Genomic DNA, 19,539 nt, shown 5'->3' on the forward strand with positions numbered 1-19,539 from the left:
AGTATAACACCCTCATTACAGGAACACCAGAAAAAATTTTTAAGTATGCTATATCTCAAAATAATAAGCACTCCCCTATCTCATAAGTTCTATGGAAAGAAAAACTTTTATAATAAAGCATTTGTGCCTCACACTGCTAGAGTGTGAAATGCACTCTATGAGTGCAAATACAGGATTAAACCAATTATAGTTTTGAATTTTGATCTTGACTTGTGGCTTCTACAACTAAGTTTTTATAGACTAGACAATTTCCACTTGGACTATTTAGCATAATTATTCTACAGTTAATTTTAGATGTTTTGCCAAATGTCTTTAAACTGTCTTTCATTAGAGAGAATTTGAAATTTTCTTCTTCTTTTTTTTTTAAAGATTTATTTATTTATTTCTCTCCCCTTCACCCCCTACCCCACTGCCCGGGTTGTCTGTTCTCTGTGTCTATTTGCTGCGTCGTCTTCGTCTGCTTCTGTTGTTGTCAGCAGCATGGGAATCTGTGTTTCTTTCGGTTGTGTCATCTTGTTGTGTCAGCTCTCCATGTGGGTAGAGCCATTCTTGGGCAGGCTGCACTTTCTTTCATGCTGGGCAGCTCTCCTCATGGGGCGCAGTCCTTGAGCGTGGGGTCCCCCTACGCAGGGGACACCCCTGCGTGGCACAGCACTCTTTGCATGCATCAACACTGCACATGGGCCAGCTCCACACGGGTCAAGGAGGCCTGGGTTTTGAACCACGGACCTCCCATGTGGTAGACGGACGCCCTAACCACTGGGCCAAGTCCGTTTCCCGAAATTTTCTTCTAATGAAGATTTCAAATGAGAAAAATGCAGAATTTTATTCAAAGAAACTGCCACCTACCAAAAGAAATGTAACCTAAGTCACATGCTGAAAGACAGATTTGTTTTTAAAACAGAGTTCTAAACTAGGAAATTTACTTCACTTAGATAAAAACAATACTTCTGGCTGCTGGACACCTGAAGGGACTGCCATTCTCTTTTTGCCTATGAGCTCAGGATTGAGTAACAATGGTGAGCTTGTATATGACAGAAAAGCTACATAATGGGGAATAAAAGATTAAAAAAAATAAAGAGGATATAGCAAACCAACCTTCCCACCTGTGCTTATGGCTATGTCTCTTAATTCTATTTCACAGAGACTTCTAGCTCTGATGCAGAAGGATTAAAAGAGAAAGAAAAATAAGGGAGGAAAATCCACCCTCCCAGATCCCACTCTTTCATACTCAAGGGTCTTTTCCCATCGAATGTAGGCTTTTTAATGAGGGAAGGGGAGGCAGGGTATTTATTAGCCTTTTTTCTCTGACTTATTTAACTTACATCTAAATCATGGCAGGGAAAAAGCAAAGGAGAGAGTCAGAGAAGGAAAACACCAAAAGAAAAAAAAAGGTTAACATTCATTTTCTTCCTGGACTACAAAATGAGAAACTGGAAGAAAATATAAATTTTCAATTTCTAATTACTTTTATCTCATTATTTTTGAATATTTACTATTTTGTGATACTTTTTTGCTATCCATAATAAATAAAACTATATAATCTATAAAAGACTTAAAAGAAGGACTAAGTACATGGGAATAAATACGATACTCATAGAGGAAAATCTTTGATATAACAAAGATGATAATCTCCTCAAAATTCATCCTGGATTTCAATGCAATTTCAACCAAAATCTCCAGTGTTTTTCATGGAATTTATAAAGCTGATCCTAAAATTTATATGTATGAGAACAGCAAGCTAAATTTCAAAGAATAAGGAAAGGTGCTTGTCCTATAAAATACCGTATAAAAATAAAGGTACAGTAATTTTAAAAGTCTGATATTAATGCAGAGACATATGCATCCACAGAGATAAATCTTAAAAATAAATGTCATAAAACATTTATAAATGTTAAATTTGGATGGCAGGCATATGGATTATTATCTTACCTGTCCTACTATTATATGTGATAATAAAATCAAAATTAAAGGCCAACGTAGAATTTATTTATTTAAATAGGCTTTAAAGACAATAAGTTGTTATTTCCAGAAATTCCTTCTGGAGGCAGCATTGTATTTTTTTAAAACTTGGTTAAATATACAATGAAATGTGCCAGATGCTCTACAATTATAGACAAATGTTGTTTAGTCTTGTCAGTAATGTGCTAAGATTCCAAAAGTATAAGTGAGGGTGTCATAACCAAACATTACAAAAATCTACTTTACAAAACTGTTAGAAAAGTCCATTTCAATACAAAAACACTAATAAAAAAGCAAAGCAAACTCGGCTAATATAGCAATAACTATTCCTTCAAAAATAAAATATTCCCTATAAAAAGTCAAGACTCTTTCTCTAGGTTTAGTATTTTTCATTCCCTGTGCATGCCTTAAAACAAACATAGTACAGCTCTTGGGCCAGTGAAGGTGAAAGCATAATATGACTATGTATATTTTGTAATAATTTTTTAAAATTGTGCCAGGATAAGACTGAGGATTTTTAAAATGCAACTTTAATTTCTAGGCAAAGTGTCTGAAATGCCATTGTATGTCTGTGTATCTTTGTGAAATGTTTAGGGAATGACATACTGTACTTTAAAAAGCAAGATTTAGGAAAATATTAAGGGCAATTTAGGCTGTAAAATGTATCATTAATAGTTGTTAATTATATTATACTTGAGAATTGCCCTAACTATTCTATTTAAAACAATAACATTATTTTTTGCTTCTATACCACACAAATCTTTTTAATTGGTTCTATGTGTTTGTGTATAAAATGCAATTTTATACACAATTTTATAAACTGTCTTCAAGGGTTGACAAGAAATCATTTGTATCAAATGTCATCTGATTCTTGAGATTTCTTAAATTATTTAATATATGAAGTGTTACAGAGGTTGCCTCAGAACAAATGAATGTGATGTCAGTGCATGTTAAGTGTAAAGTTATACTGCTTACACATAAAGTTCTTTACATTTTTTTTTCTGTACTGCAGATAAATAATATGCTTTGATAGCTCAGAAATAAAGAACTATAGAGTTTCTTAATTGTGTGTGCTCATATCACCCTCTAGTGGATGGAATAAAGCAGACAATCAAAAAGGAGAACAGAAAAATATGTGAAAAAATTTCCAGTACTCACATACATTCATTTACCAGCAAATACTATTTATATTGTGTTAATACATAGAAAGCACTGTACGAGGTGTTGTAAGGATTTGGACAAGGAAGGGGGATTTGAAAGGCCTCTGAAGGCCAGCATGTGGAAAGAGAAAAAAATTAAATGGTAAAAGTCATTATGAAGACGGTATACATGAAGTGACTCTAGAATGGAAATTCTTTTCATTCATAAAAGGACTTCTTACAAAAACACTTTGGAATTGGCTTTCTCATTTTTATTTTGAAAAAAGTAATCAATGAAAAAGTTGTTAAGGGCATAAAACTGTACCTTCAGTTAATTTTCTCTGACATTTCAGGTATGCTTCTATATATACACATGAATAAAGGACCAGAGAGTGCTGTCCTTACTATCCTGGACTATGCCTTTAACCTAATTTATTGATTTGAGTTGGGTGAGTTTATTTGTAACACTGAGGTAGAACAAATAGTTCCTTCACCATGGACATTTATTTACAAATGAAAACAAATTCAGATCTGAAAAGTTGCGATTCATTAATATAGATCTTATTTAACTTCTTATACATAGGCTAGAAAATATTTGCAATGAAGGAAGTCATTTCGTTTTAGTGCATAAGAGGACTGGCTCTGGAAACAGACATCATGAGTTTTAATACTAACTTCATGTGTTCAAACGTTGGGTAATTCACTTAAACTCTAAGTTTCTCTGTTTTCTCTTGTGTAAAATGGGAAAATGGGGATGATGAGAGTACCTATTGCATAGCTATCCAAGAAGTGCTTAACACACATTACTCATTACTATGATAGCATTCTTTGCTAGAAAGGACACTTGCAAATAAAAGATTCAATAAAATGAAAAAATAGCCCCTAAAATTTGCATTGTTAATAATCAAGAAGTACCGTATCTAAACTGTACAGTACTTAGAAAAACTGTACTTCATCAGTGAGCAAATTCTAAAAATTGTACAATACTCCAATACACACACAATTTTATTAAAATAGAGGTGACTTAACAATCTTAAACTGAGTACAAAGTTACCAGCTAAATTGTATTAAACCAATTAACAATCAATAACATTTACAGTTACAGCATTTTATACATACTTTATCATTTTAAGGCAATACATCTTATACATTTTTTCTTTACTATTTTTATAGTAAAATTGTGTAAGGATTTAAGATTTTCAGGAAAAGTTCTCAAATTTATAAAAGGTTGTTCAATCCATTCTAACTTAAGATACCTTTTAATTATTTTAAACATATATTACAATTTAAAGAATAAAGTTCATTTCTAAACTCTAAATATCACTTATAAATGTAATTTATTCCTAAATTTATGAAAAATATAAAAGAGTAAACTTGTTTGCTATTCAACATTACCTTCAGAGATCTTGCCACTTGTACATGATTATCATAGACTAGAATGTCTACTGTCAGATTCTGCAGTCGGTTGATGTGACTTAAATCACCTTCAAAAACATGGTCTTGTATTAAGACCCTCCAAGATGGGAATGGAGTCCTGGTGCCATCCCATACCTGCCATAAGGAGACAGAACAAGGTTTAATATTTTATAAAACTGCTGAGCTGAAAAAAGTTTTAATTTCTGGAAATATAACTTAAAAGTAATTAAATGTATGCTTCTAAATATGTGCAGCATTTTAAATATGTGTATTATTTTCTGATTTATACAAACTGGGTAATGTGAAAAATGCAGAAGAGTACAAAGAAGAAAATAAAAATAATCCACACTATGAGCATAAACAAAATCATAACATATTGCTGCATTTACTTCATCTTTTTTTGTGTGTGTATGTATTTAATGTGAGGTTTTTTGCTTGCTTTTTTTTTTTACAAATTGGCATCTTTTTTCTGCCTTTTCTTGGTTTATTGCTGAACACTCTATTAAGCAATTTACTATCCTTCTCAAATATGATTTTCAAAAGCTTCCTATTATTTTTTGGTATTGAAAGCACCTGAATTTATTTACCAATACCATCATTTGGTCAATTGGGTTGTTTCAAATCTTGTGCTACTATAAATAATTCAGTGATTACCATCTTCTATATAAAACTTTATGAGTATCTGCAAACCTTCTTAAGACAAATTCCTAGTCAGGAATGTATCATGACCTTTGCCCATCTTTTAATTTTGCTCTGTTTTAGAAAAGCCCTTCAAAAATACAGATATGAATATTTTGCACACAATCATATGAATATTTTGAACACGAATGAGAAATCGTGGGGGCTGGAAATGGGAAAGATATATAAGGATTGCTGTGCAAGCTATACTAAATAAGAAAGTGGACATGGAAACGGGATGAGTATGCACTACCCTATCTGCAAGAGATAAGCTAGCCTGTGCTGTGCTGGGGTCTTCAGGGCTAAATGGGCTAAATGACAAAAGGCAGTTGGTGTGAGGAGCAGATGCCTGTGAGAAGTTTGACCTGACAAGAGTAAAAAGGCAGTTGGAAGGAAAACACTAAATATCTATAGAGAAGGTAGCTGCTAGAGTCAGATCACAAAAGTATTGAATAATGTTGGTGACAGTAATAAGTTTCAAATTAATAATCACGTCCTGCGTTTGTGTCACTCTGCCCTAAAATATTTCAAGAACCAGGTCAATCACTACGGGAACAGTAACATTATTAATTACAGGCATTTTTCTTCACTTTTATTTCTTTAATTTTGTATACATTGCTCTTTTGATTTTAAAATGGCTTTACAGACCTAAGAATTTTAGAGCAAAGGATGAAAGGGTGAAGAGTGGCTACATTGCCTTTATGCTCTGGCTTTATTTGCCTAGAAATCATAAAAATATATACCTTTATTCCCAGAACTTTAGCAGTTTCAAACTAAAACTTAAACTTTTAGGAATTTGTATATTATATACAAATCATATTAGTTTTTCCAAAATGATAACAATCATTTATTTAATAATATATTCTTTCTTCACTAATGTAAAATTATTCAATGCTACTTTTATCATATGCTGATTTTTATAGGTATAGACTGTTTTTTGGGGCTTCTTATCTTTTCCAATGATTTATCTTACTAAAGCTCTAACTGCTATAGTTTCACGGTGTTTTAATATCTACTATGAAAGTCTCACTTCACTTTTCAAAGTTCTCGTTTTTGTTTTATTCATGATAATTTATTTTCTTTAATGCACTTCAGAATTAGTCAATTAAAATATGGTTTAAATTAAAATCGCTTTTTTTTTCAGAGCACTTTATGGAAGAAACAATGTTTTTTAACAGTTCAAGTTTTTTTTATGCTCCTCAGTAAAGTTTTGTTTTCTTCATAGAAGTTCATATATTTCTTAGTTACTGTATTAGTTTGAGTTTTGTTGCTGCTTTGAAAAATCTTTTATTCAATTATATGTTCTTTTTATTGCTTATATACATATAAAGATATACTTTAACAATGGTTTTAACCTGGTTATCCTATTGAATAGTTTCGTTAATTCAAATTTTTACTTTTTCAATAAATTATTTAGGATTTTTCTTATCTTATGAATGCTGACTTTTTTTTCTTTAAAAAAGTTAAATCTTTCATTTGTTTTCCCTATCTTATTGAATTGGCTGAGATTTCCCAAACAATATTATACAACTAAGAATATAATGGGTATTTTTGTGTTGTTCCTGGCATTAATGACTCTAGATTTTCACCATTAAATGTTTTGCTTCTTTGGCTTAATATAGATACTCTTTACCAGCTTAATAAAACATACTAAAAATAAATAAATCAATTAAAAAAGAAACATACTATTTATTCATACTAAAAGCTTTCACAAACATTTTTAATAACCATGGAGATAACATAATTTTTATGCTTTCGCCCACTAGTGTCATGACTCAGTACATACTCCATCCATATTGATATGACATCAAACTATGTCTGAATTCTAAAAATAAACAGTGTTGATTAGAGTGTATTATTCTTTTAATATATTATTGTAATCTGTTTGATGGTATTTGATCAAGAATTTTGGTTTCTATATTTACAAATGAAACTGGATGTTGTGCCCTTGTTTTGCATTACATTGTTCTGCTTTTGGTATAATTTAGCTTAAAAGAGCTCATTATCTGGGATAATGACCTTTTCAGGAATTAATCCTTCAACCATTAAAAAAATGAAAAAGTAATTTAATTTAAACTTTTATAATTAACAGCATAAGATATGAATACAATAGCCCATGTTTACTTAAACTCTCCACATATATATATATATATCAGCTATATCCTCTGTCTTGTTCCTGATTTATAAAATTCTTTGTCTTTTATTAACTTAAATAGCCAAACTTTGTTCTTAGCTTTTGAATTTATCTATTTTAACATTTTCTATTTAAAAAAAGATAATTTACTATAAGAATTTATTCATACCTTACTGTTAGGAAACAGTCTAATACATGGCTATAGAAGGTAACTTAGCAAACGCTATCGAAAAACACATAGCCCGTGATTCTGAAATTCTATTTGTATCAATTCATCGTCACAGATCTGAGCACATATGGTAAAGGACTATAAATTTAAATAAACCACCTAAATACTCACCAATAGAATGCAAGTTAAAATAAATCATGTGATACATACTTACAATGAAATAAAAAATAATAAAAAGGAATGAGGGAAGCTTAATTAGGCTGTGATGTGGTAAGATCTCCATGACAGAGTAAAGAGAAAAAGGCAACGATACAGCATTTTGTATAGTATGATATCATGTATGTAAAAAAGAATTTGTATTTATATATGTGCTAAAATATGTTTGAAAAGGTATTCATGAAAACAACTTCAGTAATTATCTGTTTTGTGGAGGAAGACACTGTCAAGGGATATAGGCAAGGAAGAAGACTTTTCACTATATATCACTTAAACATATTTGAAAATTTTCTGGACTATGCTAAAATGATCTATCCAGAAATTAAACACCTTAATAAAATACTTCTCTCTTGCATTCTATAGTTCTGTTTTGCTATTTTTCAGTTTCTCAGTTGAAAGCTTATTCTAATAATGCTATGTCATTTTTTTGTTCATGTTAATTTAAGGCTTTTATTTTGCTTCTGAGTATATCTCTGATTGTATCCTCTAATCAATTCCCATGAAAATTATAGTCTTAGTAATTTTAATCATAATTTCTCTTTAAAACAACAGTATTTCCTTAACCTCTAAATATTTAACTTTGTTTTCTAACAAAATTTTGAATTTATAATTTTATTAATTTTGAGCCAAAAGAAAATATTTCCCTATGGTGTCTTTTTTGGGGAATAAATGTTTGCAGTAATTTTGCTATGGTAAAATTATTATCTTAGCACTCAAACTTTTTTTTTTTATCTTGGAAGTACAAATATCCTCACTGAATTGTTACAATGGGGTTTCAAAAGAAGTATATAATTTCCAATAAAATAATTTTCAAATTTTAACTCAACGTTTTATTTTGTAATATGTCACAAATTACAAATACAGGCGATGGGAATCTAGTCAGCAGATTTCTTTTTATAAATCCTTTAAATTGACTTTTAACTCCTGAGTTAGAAATAAACATTAAAATTGTTTGTTTGTTTTTCATATATGTAAATACACAGTAAAATAGCTAATCCTTAATAAATTAGGTTAACATTAATTATATCTTTGGGATTAATCATATTATTTTATCAGATAAAGCATATCTCTGCCATTTCCCTACAAAGAGGTAAAAGGCACATATATGAATAATCTCTTAATATGATGATTTTCTGATTCATGTTAAGCTTTTTGGGTCTCCAAACTGCATTACAAATTAGATACACAAACTACCCACTAGTTCTGGTTATGCATGACTTCTGGCTGTTTACCAAAAGCAAACAAACAAAACACTCAAAAGATGAGGCTGTACCAACACTTTGGAAACTTTTAAAAAATACTATATGTCTTTAAAGTAAATCCAATTTAAGAGTTTATTGTTCAGAAAGATAAATTATATGAGCATAGAATAAGAGAAATTTGGATTAATGTTAAGTCTACAGATTTATTAAATCATACTTTTAATGCAAACCACAGTTGTATAATAAGGCTACTACAAAAACTGAAAAGGAATGCATTATAGTTACTAAAAAAAGGACTAATATTAGTACCATGTGCAGGTTGAAACAAGAAATAATTATGCCATATTTCATGCTAACCAACGTCATTTGGATTAATAGCTAGCTCCTTTCTGTTTTTAAAAAATATTAATTTAAGAAATTATTTCAGATATGTGATAGGAAAATCATTGCCAGAACAAAAAGTACCACTCAATTCTACTTTCCAGAGATAATATTAGTAAAATAATGCTATATATTGTCTGATATACTCTTGTTATATCTATATATCTATATCTCCACCTACATCTATATTTATTAATGAAACTGTATCCATCATTAAACAGAACAGTGTTAACATCCATTTCAGTAAGTACATTTTGACATGTCATTTATGGTCACAGAGTGTTCAGTCATACATAAACAGTTCACATAATTTATTCTCTATTGTTAGCATTTTTTTCAAATTTTTGTTACTGTAAGAAATACATGGATAAATATTTTTATAAATTTGTTTTTGTACACATTTTAAATTATTTCCTTAAAATAAATTTACAAAAATAGAACTGTTGAATCAAATGGCATACAAAGACTTTAGAGATTTATTTTAAAATTGCCTTCAAGAAAGCCTTACTAATTTAACTTCTGTTATTTACTTCTGAATGCTGTATGTTAAAATAAAAGCTACATGAAAGCTGTTTTCATCTATTTAAAGAGGCTATCTATAAAGATGGGATGCAGGAATACGTTGTGTTGCTTTAGAGGAAAAATGTAGATCCAATTTTATCAGTCAAAAGGTGGCAGATTTTATCTGAGAATTTAAGAATTTTCCAATAACAAAACAGTCAAAAATTAAGTATACTTCTCTGCACAGTAGTATATTCCTTGGCATTGGAAATGTTCAGTGGACAACAAATACCCTTTGTTTGGTTTTCATGTATGTAAATGTACAGTAAAATACACTTGTTGACCTAAGATTCCTTCTAACTTTGGATGATTCTACATTGTTTTAGTTTCAGGTTTGTCATGCTTGACTTAATTACTTTCTATATAACATGGATGTACTCTTTCAGAGTATTTCATGTGTATATAAATATGTGCTATTTTCAACTTCTAAAACTTCATGTTTTAATCAAAGATTTCTATTTTCATCATTGCTTAATATGGACAAGATGCAAATGATAATAATGCTTAACCCAGATACTAGTCTAAGTGCCACTGTTGTCCTATTGCTCTATAAGAGTCAAAGGATTGAGAAGTAAAGTACTATAGGCACAGGATTGAAAGAGTGTTTGTTTTGTTTCTTCAAATGTATCTTCCCTAGGTTGGGTAGGGATGGAAAACATTTGGAAATTGTCTTCCTCAGAAGCTCTTCATGTGCTAAAGTGGGGTAGGTATAAACAAAGCTCAGATGGCCTTATGTTACCTTTTTATCCTGCCGATTTTAAAACAAAAAACCTAACAATAAAAACAAATACTTCAAAACTGTCTGTGATTTCTCCATGAAAGCAGGCAGTGAAAGGATGTGGGAAGAGAACCCAACATTGATGGACTAAAAAAGAAAACTAATGAGAGGAAAGGCTACCCTGAAAGCAACATTTACAGAACAGCAACTAAAAAAATTAACAGTGAAAATAAGTCCATATTTCATTATTACTAAAATAAGAATCCCATAAATAAATATAGTATAAACTATATTTAAAATACATATCTGATAAAACTACATTTCTCTGCAAGAAAAGTATAAAGAGAAGTGTTGGAGTAGCATGAATACACAGGTTCACCAAAAGTGATGTTTATTTTTAAGTTCCTTAATGTAATGGAGCATGCATATTTATTCCATCAGAATCCTCAAATATAAGCTCTTTACAGACATATAGACGATGCTAACTTATAATATCAAATATTTAAAAAAAACATCCACCTTTAGAAGAAATGATGCTCCATCCACTTCTGCTTTGCCCAAGAGCTGGCAAGTCAAGTCAAAATACTGCATTGGCTGAACATCACACAATTTTAGTAATGTTGAAGAAGGTGAAATATGATTAGATGCCCAAACACGTAAGGCTTCTACTATTTTGTGGTCCTCACTGGTGAAGTTAAAATACTTGCTTGAAGTACGAGGTATGATAGGAGCTCCCAAAGTTCCCTCAAATGTCAAAGAAGCAAAGCCAGGGCTGGTGATACCTTGAGTCTCCTTTTTATATACCTGGATCTAAGAAAACGGGGCAAAGTAGACAACAAAACAGAAACAGACATAAATGTTTACTGGTACAGAACCCAGGAACTGAATAAACTTGAGCAATTACAGTATCTTGTCAATACATTAATAGAGGAAATATTCTCTCCCTGTTCTGAAGGTCAGAAGTCTGAAATCAAGGGGTTGGCAGGACCAAGTGCTCTCTGAGAGTCCTAAGGGAGAGTCCTTTCTTGATTGTTCCAGGTTCTGTTGGTTTCCGATGTTCCTGGGCTAGTAACTGCATAACCCCAATATCTGCCTCCGTCTTTTACATGGCTTTCTTCCCACTGTCTCTTTGCTTCCTGTCTTCTAGGGAACACTTACCAATGGATTTAGGGCCCACCTAATTAATCCAGGATGATTTTATCTGGAGATCCCTCATTTATTTACATCTGTAAAGACTTTTTTCCCCAAAAGGGCCACATGTACAGTGACCCTACTATAGTATGCTTTTATTTCAACAAATGAGTTGTATATTATGAAGGTATACTTTTTTTGAATGTATATTCTACTTCAACTAAACAATAAGATCACTAAAAACAATGAAAGAGGAAGATGCACTGTTTGAACACAAATCCTCTAGGAAAAAAAGAGTATACAAAATACACAATTTTTGAAGGCTGAATGCCTGCAGTAAATTGCTATGATGATAATAATTGCATTTTTATGTTCATGCAAATACTCTCTACTATTCCTCTATCCTCAAAGAAAGAGCATTAAAAGATCATGAGAGGTAATATTCTCACTGTTTCAGAACAGAACACATCTGGAATGCTGTCCTCAGTTATTGAGCATCACTGTGACACAGTGACAGCGAGGGACACAGATAAATTGAAGCATTAGAAGTAAAAAACAACCAAAATAATGAAGAGGGTGCTTGGAAACTATGTATAGCAACAATGGTAACCATTTTTAAGGCAACATTTTGCATTCTTAAATTTTAAAATTATTACTAAAAACACTATTTTAATAGCTCTACTTTCATATTGATTTTCTTACACTGGTTTATTTAACTGCTAGCATAATTCAGAAAGTACCTGGTCATATTTTAACACACTTTTCAAAAATGAAGAACAACATACTTTCATTTTCTGTTTGAGAATGTCTCAATACTCTCATTGCACTTGAATACAACAAGTGGGAAAGAATAATATAATTTTCCAATCTTCCTACACTTTGTTTTTAAAAAAACAAATGCTCCTTTTAAAACTCTACAGGGGAAAATTTTAAAGCCTCAATCTCTATTTAGAAGTGAAAATGGAACTAGCCTGAATGAGAAGGAAGATAAGCAGTTTGTTCAAATGAAGACATTTCCCATTGTAAGTTATTTGAAGTCTGATACTATTTATATTTCTTATCTCCTGAAATGCATAATGTCCTATTTCAACAAAGCACCATACAATTAGTGCTAACTAGCTTTAGTTAACAACAGTTCTCTTCAAACAAATATAAATTTGAGACTGCATGAATTATACCTTCAGCCTGTGAAAACGAACAATATCTCCAGTTTTATAAATTATTGGAAGGGCTTCATAATTTCCACTAAAAAGCAGGCAGGTTAACTTTACATTTGTCTCATCCACAATTGTTACAACCGAGCAATAATCTGGAAAACACAAAAATATTTTGAATTTAGCATTGACTGTCTTTTAGTATTTCAAAGCCACTTGACAAAATAAAAATATGCTGTATCCAAAACACCAAACGAACTTTATTCCTCCCTTTAATTAAGTCTTCTAAGAAGAGGATCAAAATGTAGGGACATTTTTTTGGCTCTCTCATTGTCAAACTGTTTTGCAAAAGTGTTTCACTAAAATTAATATTTCAGGAAGTTTAGTAAAACATTAAAAATAAAAATCCTACGGAATATAAATTGTCTATAAGAGCAGTAACTTTTCTATTCAAAGTTGAGAAATCATGAAGCAGATAAACATACTGAAGTAAGTAAAATATTTGTAAAATAAACAAAACTAAAGTTAAAGCAAGCACAGAAGACTAGAAGGTATTCTTAGCAAATGTGATGAAGAGTAACTATACTGCATAAAGATCCTGAAATCTGGTTACAAAACCTAGGATTGTATAGTAAATGAATACAAATGAACACACAATTCATAGAAAACTATAAAATAAGAACCCAAAAAAGGGAAATGATGACTTTTACTAGATACCTATAAAAGATTATAAATTAAAAGAAAAGAGAAATATGTTATACAATTTAGACTGGCCAAAAGTTTTTTTAATGATATTTAGGTTATCATAAAAATATTAACTTCAAACACTAGTGGCAGTAGAAAACACTGTAATAGATGCATTCAGCTCGTATCCTTTCCAGTACCCTACAGTAATGATGGTATAGACAAAAAAGAATACACCCTAAACAATGAAGATAAGGAGTGGGGGAGAAGATATCAGTATATTTCAGGAAGATGGGAAAGAAAATGGTTAAGGAATAAAATGAACAGAGAAGACCCCAATGCAGAAGATATTATGAAGTGGCTAGAGTAAGGATAGAAGCCATTAGACTAACGACTGGATTGAAAAGTAGGGCTAAAATCAGAGGATTAAATAAACGTTTGCATACAGGACAATTATTTCACTGACCACCCATTTTGACCCCCACTCCCACTGTAACTGATCTCAGGCAGATCTTGGTCTTTAACACCACCCAATTCCTGAACAGAGACTCTTTTTCCAAGGAAACAGAAATAATCCAGAAGAGGTAAAACTTCTAATGTGTGTGTTAGCTCCCAGAATAAATCTGCCTTCATACGGATATTAGGGGCTTACAGCCTGACAGGCAGTTTTCTTCCCATGCTCCTAAAATTGATACTTTTGAATCAACATGATCAATGTTAGCAATATTAATCCCTATGAGATTTCTCAAGCAAGAAAAGTGTATGTTGGAAAAACAAGTTTTTTATACAAAGACTATAAATGTCTACTAACTAAAATAAACAATATTACTTTTAAAGTACAAAATGATAGCAAACAATTATCAGATGTAAGAGGAAAAATGGAAGGGAGAGGGGGAGGGAGGAAGGAGACTCGACTTTGAGGGAGGAAGAGAAAATTATTCAAGGAATTATGAAAAAGCTTAAAAATAAAAATCTTATTATCTTCAGAAAAGCAAAAAAGATATTATTATTCTCATCCTTTGTTATACCAGCAGGATCCACTGGACCCAATTTAAGTTTCTGAGATTCTTTTTTTTTTTTTTTTAAGAAAGTCTAACTATTAAGGAGTGCTATTTCATGCTGTTCCCTCTCAGAGGTTCTTCCAAAGATCAGTTAGCAATTTTACTTACTAAAATACATTCTGGGGCAGCCGATTTGGCCCAGTGGTTAGGGCGTCCGTCTACCACATGGGAGGTCCACGGTTCAAACCACGGGCTTCCTTGACCCGTGTGCAGCTGGCCCATGCACAGTGCTGATGTGTGCAAGGAGTGCCCTGCCACGTGGGGGGGGGGGTCCCCCGCGTAGGGGAGCCCCATGTGCAAGGAATGCGCCCCATAAGGAGAGCCGCCCAGCGTGAAAGAAAGTGCAGCCTGCCCAGGAATGGTGCCTGCACATATGGAGAGCTGATACAACAAGATGACACAACAAAAACAAACACAGATTCCCGTGCCGCGGACAACAGAAGCGGACAAAGACAACGCAGCAAATAGACACAGAGAACAGATAACCGGGGTGGGGGGGAGGGAAGGGGAGAGAAATAAATAAATAAATCTTAAAAAAAAATACATTCTGGCTTGCAATTACTATATGGGTTTACTGCACTCTTCTGTAAATCTAAAATACATTATGGGATCTTAATAATGTTATTTTTCCCATATCTTGGAAAAACTTGTTATATCATTATCCTAGTAATGATATCATCGATTATTCCTAATAAGCTAAAAAGACTAAATTAATTTTTAAAAATGGCAAAATGAGGAAATTGCCTAGAAGATACAAGAGTGAAATAAATCATCAGTGTTTTATCATCCTTCAGTTTTCTTATTGTGTTGCTCAAAGTATTTCATCACCTTTCAAGGAGGTATAAAATTAGTTTTAGAGACATTGTTTTTGGAGTTTCTTTTTTAGCTTTAAACAAACACAATTAAGAATTTAGAAATTTTAAAATTTTCACCAATAGTCACAGAGAAGTTCACTGAAGAAGTCATTTCACCATTATTAAATGAATCAGAAGATGAATGTAGAGACACATAATAGTACTCTGGATTCTGATGATGATCATTATGCATCTTTATTTTTTTTTAATGTTACATTAGAAAAATATGAGGTCCCGATATAACCTCACCCCACTCCTCCCACATCAACAACCTCTTCCATCATCATGGGACATTCATTCCATTTGGTGAATACATTTTGGAGCAATGCTGCACCACATGGATAACAGTTTACATTGTAGTTTACACTCTTTATAGAGAACATACTGAATGAAGTCTTTCAAACTTAAGAACTGGTGAATGAAAAATGTTCCTAAGGACAGAAAGAAAATACAAAATATTTCTAAGAAAAGAAAGGGAATATATTTCTATTCATTGAGCCATTCATTCAACAGGAAGTTATTCATTTACCATGTAGTATTTTGTGAAGGAACACTGACCATCATTTTACTAAAAGGACCTGTGATAATAAATCTTTCATCTTATGCAACATTTGTGCAACAAACTTTAAATGACATGGTTTGGGAACACATGCTAAAGGCAAGTGTGTATACAAAGGTGATTAGAATGAAGACATGATATAGAAATGATTTTAAAAATCATTGGATTAATCATTTGAATTGATATTATAAATATAAAATTGACAATGATTTGCAATTATGGAGCAAAAACAGCTGTCATCTCATCAAAACATTCCTGGACCATGAAAAAGTTTTCAAAAGAATCTTGATGCAAATACAAGAAGAACCAGAAGCACAATAAGCTAGAACCATGTCTTCAAAATCAAGAAAATATGGAATTAGGGAATAAAAATTTGGGTTTGCAGTGCTTAAATTTTTATTAAAATACATTTTTAAAAAAAGATTCATTTATTTATTTATTTCTCTCCCCTTCCTCCCCGTTCCCCACCTCTGTTGTCTGTTCTCTGTGTCTATTTGCTGCGTTGTCTTCTTTGTCGGCTTCCATTGCTGTCAGCAGCATGGGAATCTGTGTTTCTTTTTTTGCTGTGTCATCTTGTTGTGTCAGCTCTCCGTGTGGGTGGCGCCATTCTTAGGCAGGCTACACTTTCTTTTGCACTGGGCAGCTCTCCTCATGGGACGCACTCCTTGCACGTGGAGCTCCTCTACGTGGGGGACACCCCTGCGTGGCACGGCACTCCTTGCGTGCATCAGCATTGCATGTGGGCCAGCTCCACACAAGTCAAGGAGGCCGGGGTTTGAACCGCGGACCTCCCATGTGGTAGACGGACGCCCTAACCACTGGGCCAAATCCGCTTCCCAAAAATAAATTTTTAATAAGGTTGGTTTTTACTATGCCTTTATTCTTACATATTTGAAAAATGGCTTAATTTTTCAAGCAAATTATTGGTCTCGTATAGTAGAAGATGATAGTGATTGTTTTTCCTAGTATGCTGAGGAGAATAAAAGGACAGATGCTATAAAGCTGAGGAAATCTCCCAGAACTTGAAGTAAAAGGACCATAAGACAAAATACAGAGGAGAAAAAAAAAATAAGTGAATGAGGCAAGACTCAGGAGAGACAGACTTTGCGAACTCTGTTTCCTGAGAAAGAGACTCTGTTCAAGCACACCTGGATATAGAACAGCCTAGTACTGGTATACATTTGTAGGAGAAAGCAGCAAGTAACACTCCCAAGGAACAAAGGGCAAAAGAAAAGCCAAACAAAGATATTCTACCATATCTGTTCCTACTCTATCTAATCCAGGCTAAAAATGTCAGAACCAAATAGCAGCCAATATCTCATCTGTAATATTCCTTAAAACCAATCACAGCAGCACAATACCTGTCAAAGAGAAGTCCCAAAAGTAAACTGCCTAAGAAAAGGGGAGGAAAATTTACCAGAACTATACAACACAAATTTCAGATTAAAAGGGTCCACTGAATTCAAACAGGATGAATGACCACACCAATGGTGGATAAGTGACCACATTACTGTGAAATCAGAGAACACTACCCATAAATAAAAGATCTGTAAAACTTCTACAGAGAATAAAACTGGTCATCTGGGTATGACTGAAAATGGACTAGAAACAGATGTCTCCATTAACCTCATGAGGGATACTAGAAGATGATGGGATAAATGGTTTCAAAATTGGGGGTGATGATAATGTTAATCCTAGCATTTTACAAGACCTGGCAAACTATCAATGAAGTATAAGGACAGATTAAGAACATTTTCAAACTTGGAGTAAATTAGAAATTTTACCTCTCTACAATCTTTGTTAGGCAGTTTCCAGCAAAACAAAGGGAAAAATCACGAAATAACGATCAAGAAAATAATTTGAACCAGAGAACTAATCACTACTTAATATTTATAATGTTAAGTTGCAATGTTTTTATATTAATCCTTTCCTATTCAATGCTTTAAAAGGAGCTGCCTTTATACATTGGGGATATGATGCAACAATAAAAACCACAAAGTTAACAGGCATAAATCATAATAAACAACTGTATTTATATGTTAGCCAAGATGACCTGACAGAGCCAAGTCCTTATATCACATACATATCAAACAACGTAATAGATGAGATAAAGGTACTGGGATTTTGGGAAAAATCAGGCTTAGGTGAAATTTCAAAATACTGAAAATTGTTTACTGCTTTGTTTTTCCTGGGAAATGCCAACCTTCCTACAGGTGACTTGATGGACTGCAAAAGACGATGTGTAACACTCTGAGAAACACTGCCTCAAGACCACCATTAATGGTCATTTTTTTTTTTTTTTTTGAGGTGCTGAGGCTGGGGATTGAACCCGTTTCCCCTGTGGGGAAACCAGAACTCAACTAGTGAGCCACATCATCTCCCCTAAGTTGTTTTTTTCATTTGTTTGCTTGTTTGTTCTGTCTTTAGGAGGTTCCGGGAACCGAACCTATAGGAAGCAGGTGCTCAATTGCTTGAGCCACATCCACTCCCCCACCATTAACTTTTGTAATGCCTTTGTACAGTTTGGAAAAAGACTTCCCTTCCTCAAAAAATAAGAAAAACTGCACAACCTAAATAGCTACAGAGAAACTTTACTAAGCCAAAGAGAGCAGCATCCCTAGCTGCACTCACATGCATCCATATTCTGGCCTTCTCAGGCAAGCCTTCAAAACTGGAATGCATGTCACCTGCAATGCATATTCTTTATCCAGACTTTCCCTGCTTAACTACCCCAGAAATGACTGTGTTAAGTTCATAAGTTAGGGTAGGAATGGATCATCAAGAGGAGAACCTTCGTGGGACATTCAAAATGCAGTCACAAATGTGTGTGTAAAGGAGTATGAAAGAGCTATGTGGGCTGGTATTGGTTTATGTGAACTCAAGACTTGGCTGGGATGCCTGCAATTTCCATACCTGTGTGCTTTCATCTAAGCAACTCTGAATCTGGAAGTAAAGGACATCTCCTTACATAGGACACACTTCTGCATTGCACATCTTGTCCACTTGTATGCTAAGTTCCTGTCCCTTACTTTCACCTGGCCTAAGTTTTCTCCTCTGGGAGTACTACTTGTGACATTTAGCAAGTGTAAGCAAAAAGGACTCAGATGTTCAAATTCTTTTTTGTAAAAAGACAGAAATGATAAACAAAAACTTCTAGGCATATAAAACATTCTTAATCCAGTAAGGATCTTAGCAGTGATGGGGGTAGAGTGGATTTTATACAACAGCAGAATCACCTGATGTACTTGAGTGACTAACCATGCTTGCTTACTTTAAAAAAACTCCTCTGAAGTTTAAATTTCCTTAGCAATTCCCTCCACCACTCCACAATGGCAACTGCCCTTGTATTGGTCAGTACTTTTGATTTAACAGCAACAAAACTCTACTTAGTCTTTGATTTACTGTTTTCCTGGTCCATCTTTAAAAAATTTTAGTATATAAATTAATCTAAAATATGTGGAATGTCTACTTAGTGCTAGGTACAACTACTATTCAGTGAAAATATTGTAATAAATAAGGC

At 32.9% G+C, this 19,539-nt stretch overlaps 1 protein-coding gene across 6 annotated transcripts in view; it reads right to left on the reverse strand.

Moving 5' to 3' along the window:
- POT1 (protection of telomeres 1) overlaps positions 1-19,539 on the reverse strand; it is a 105,644-nt gene that overhangs the window by 39,847 nt on the left and 46,258 nt on the right. For all 6 annotated transcript variants that reach the window (XM_004478252.4, XM_058297318.1, XM_058297314.2 and 3 more), the window contains 3 exons: positions 12,886-13,016; positions 11,096-11,386; positions 4,497-4,652 (listed from right to left, as the gene is read on the reverse strand). In XM_004478252.4, coding sequence (XP_004478309.1) covers positions 4,497-4,652; positions 11,096-11,386; positions 12,886-13,016 — 578 coding nt within the window. The remainder of the gene's footprint in view (positions 1-4,496; positions 4,653-11,095; positions 11,387-12,885; positions 13,017-19,539) is intronic.

The sequence above is a fragment of the Dasypus novemcinctus genome, chromosome 5 (genome assembly GCF_030445035.2).
Source record: "Dasypus novemcinctus isolate mDasNov1 chromosome 5, mDasNov1.1.hap2, whole genome shotgun sequence".
Lineage (NCBI taxonomy): Eukaryota > Metazoa > Chordata > Mammalia > Cingulata > Dasypodidae > Dasypus > Dasypus novemcinctus.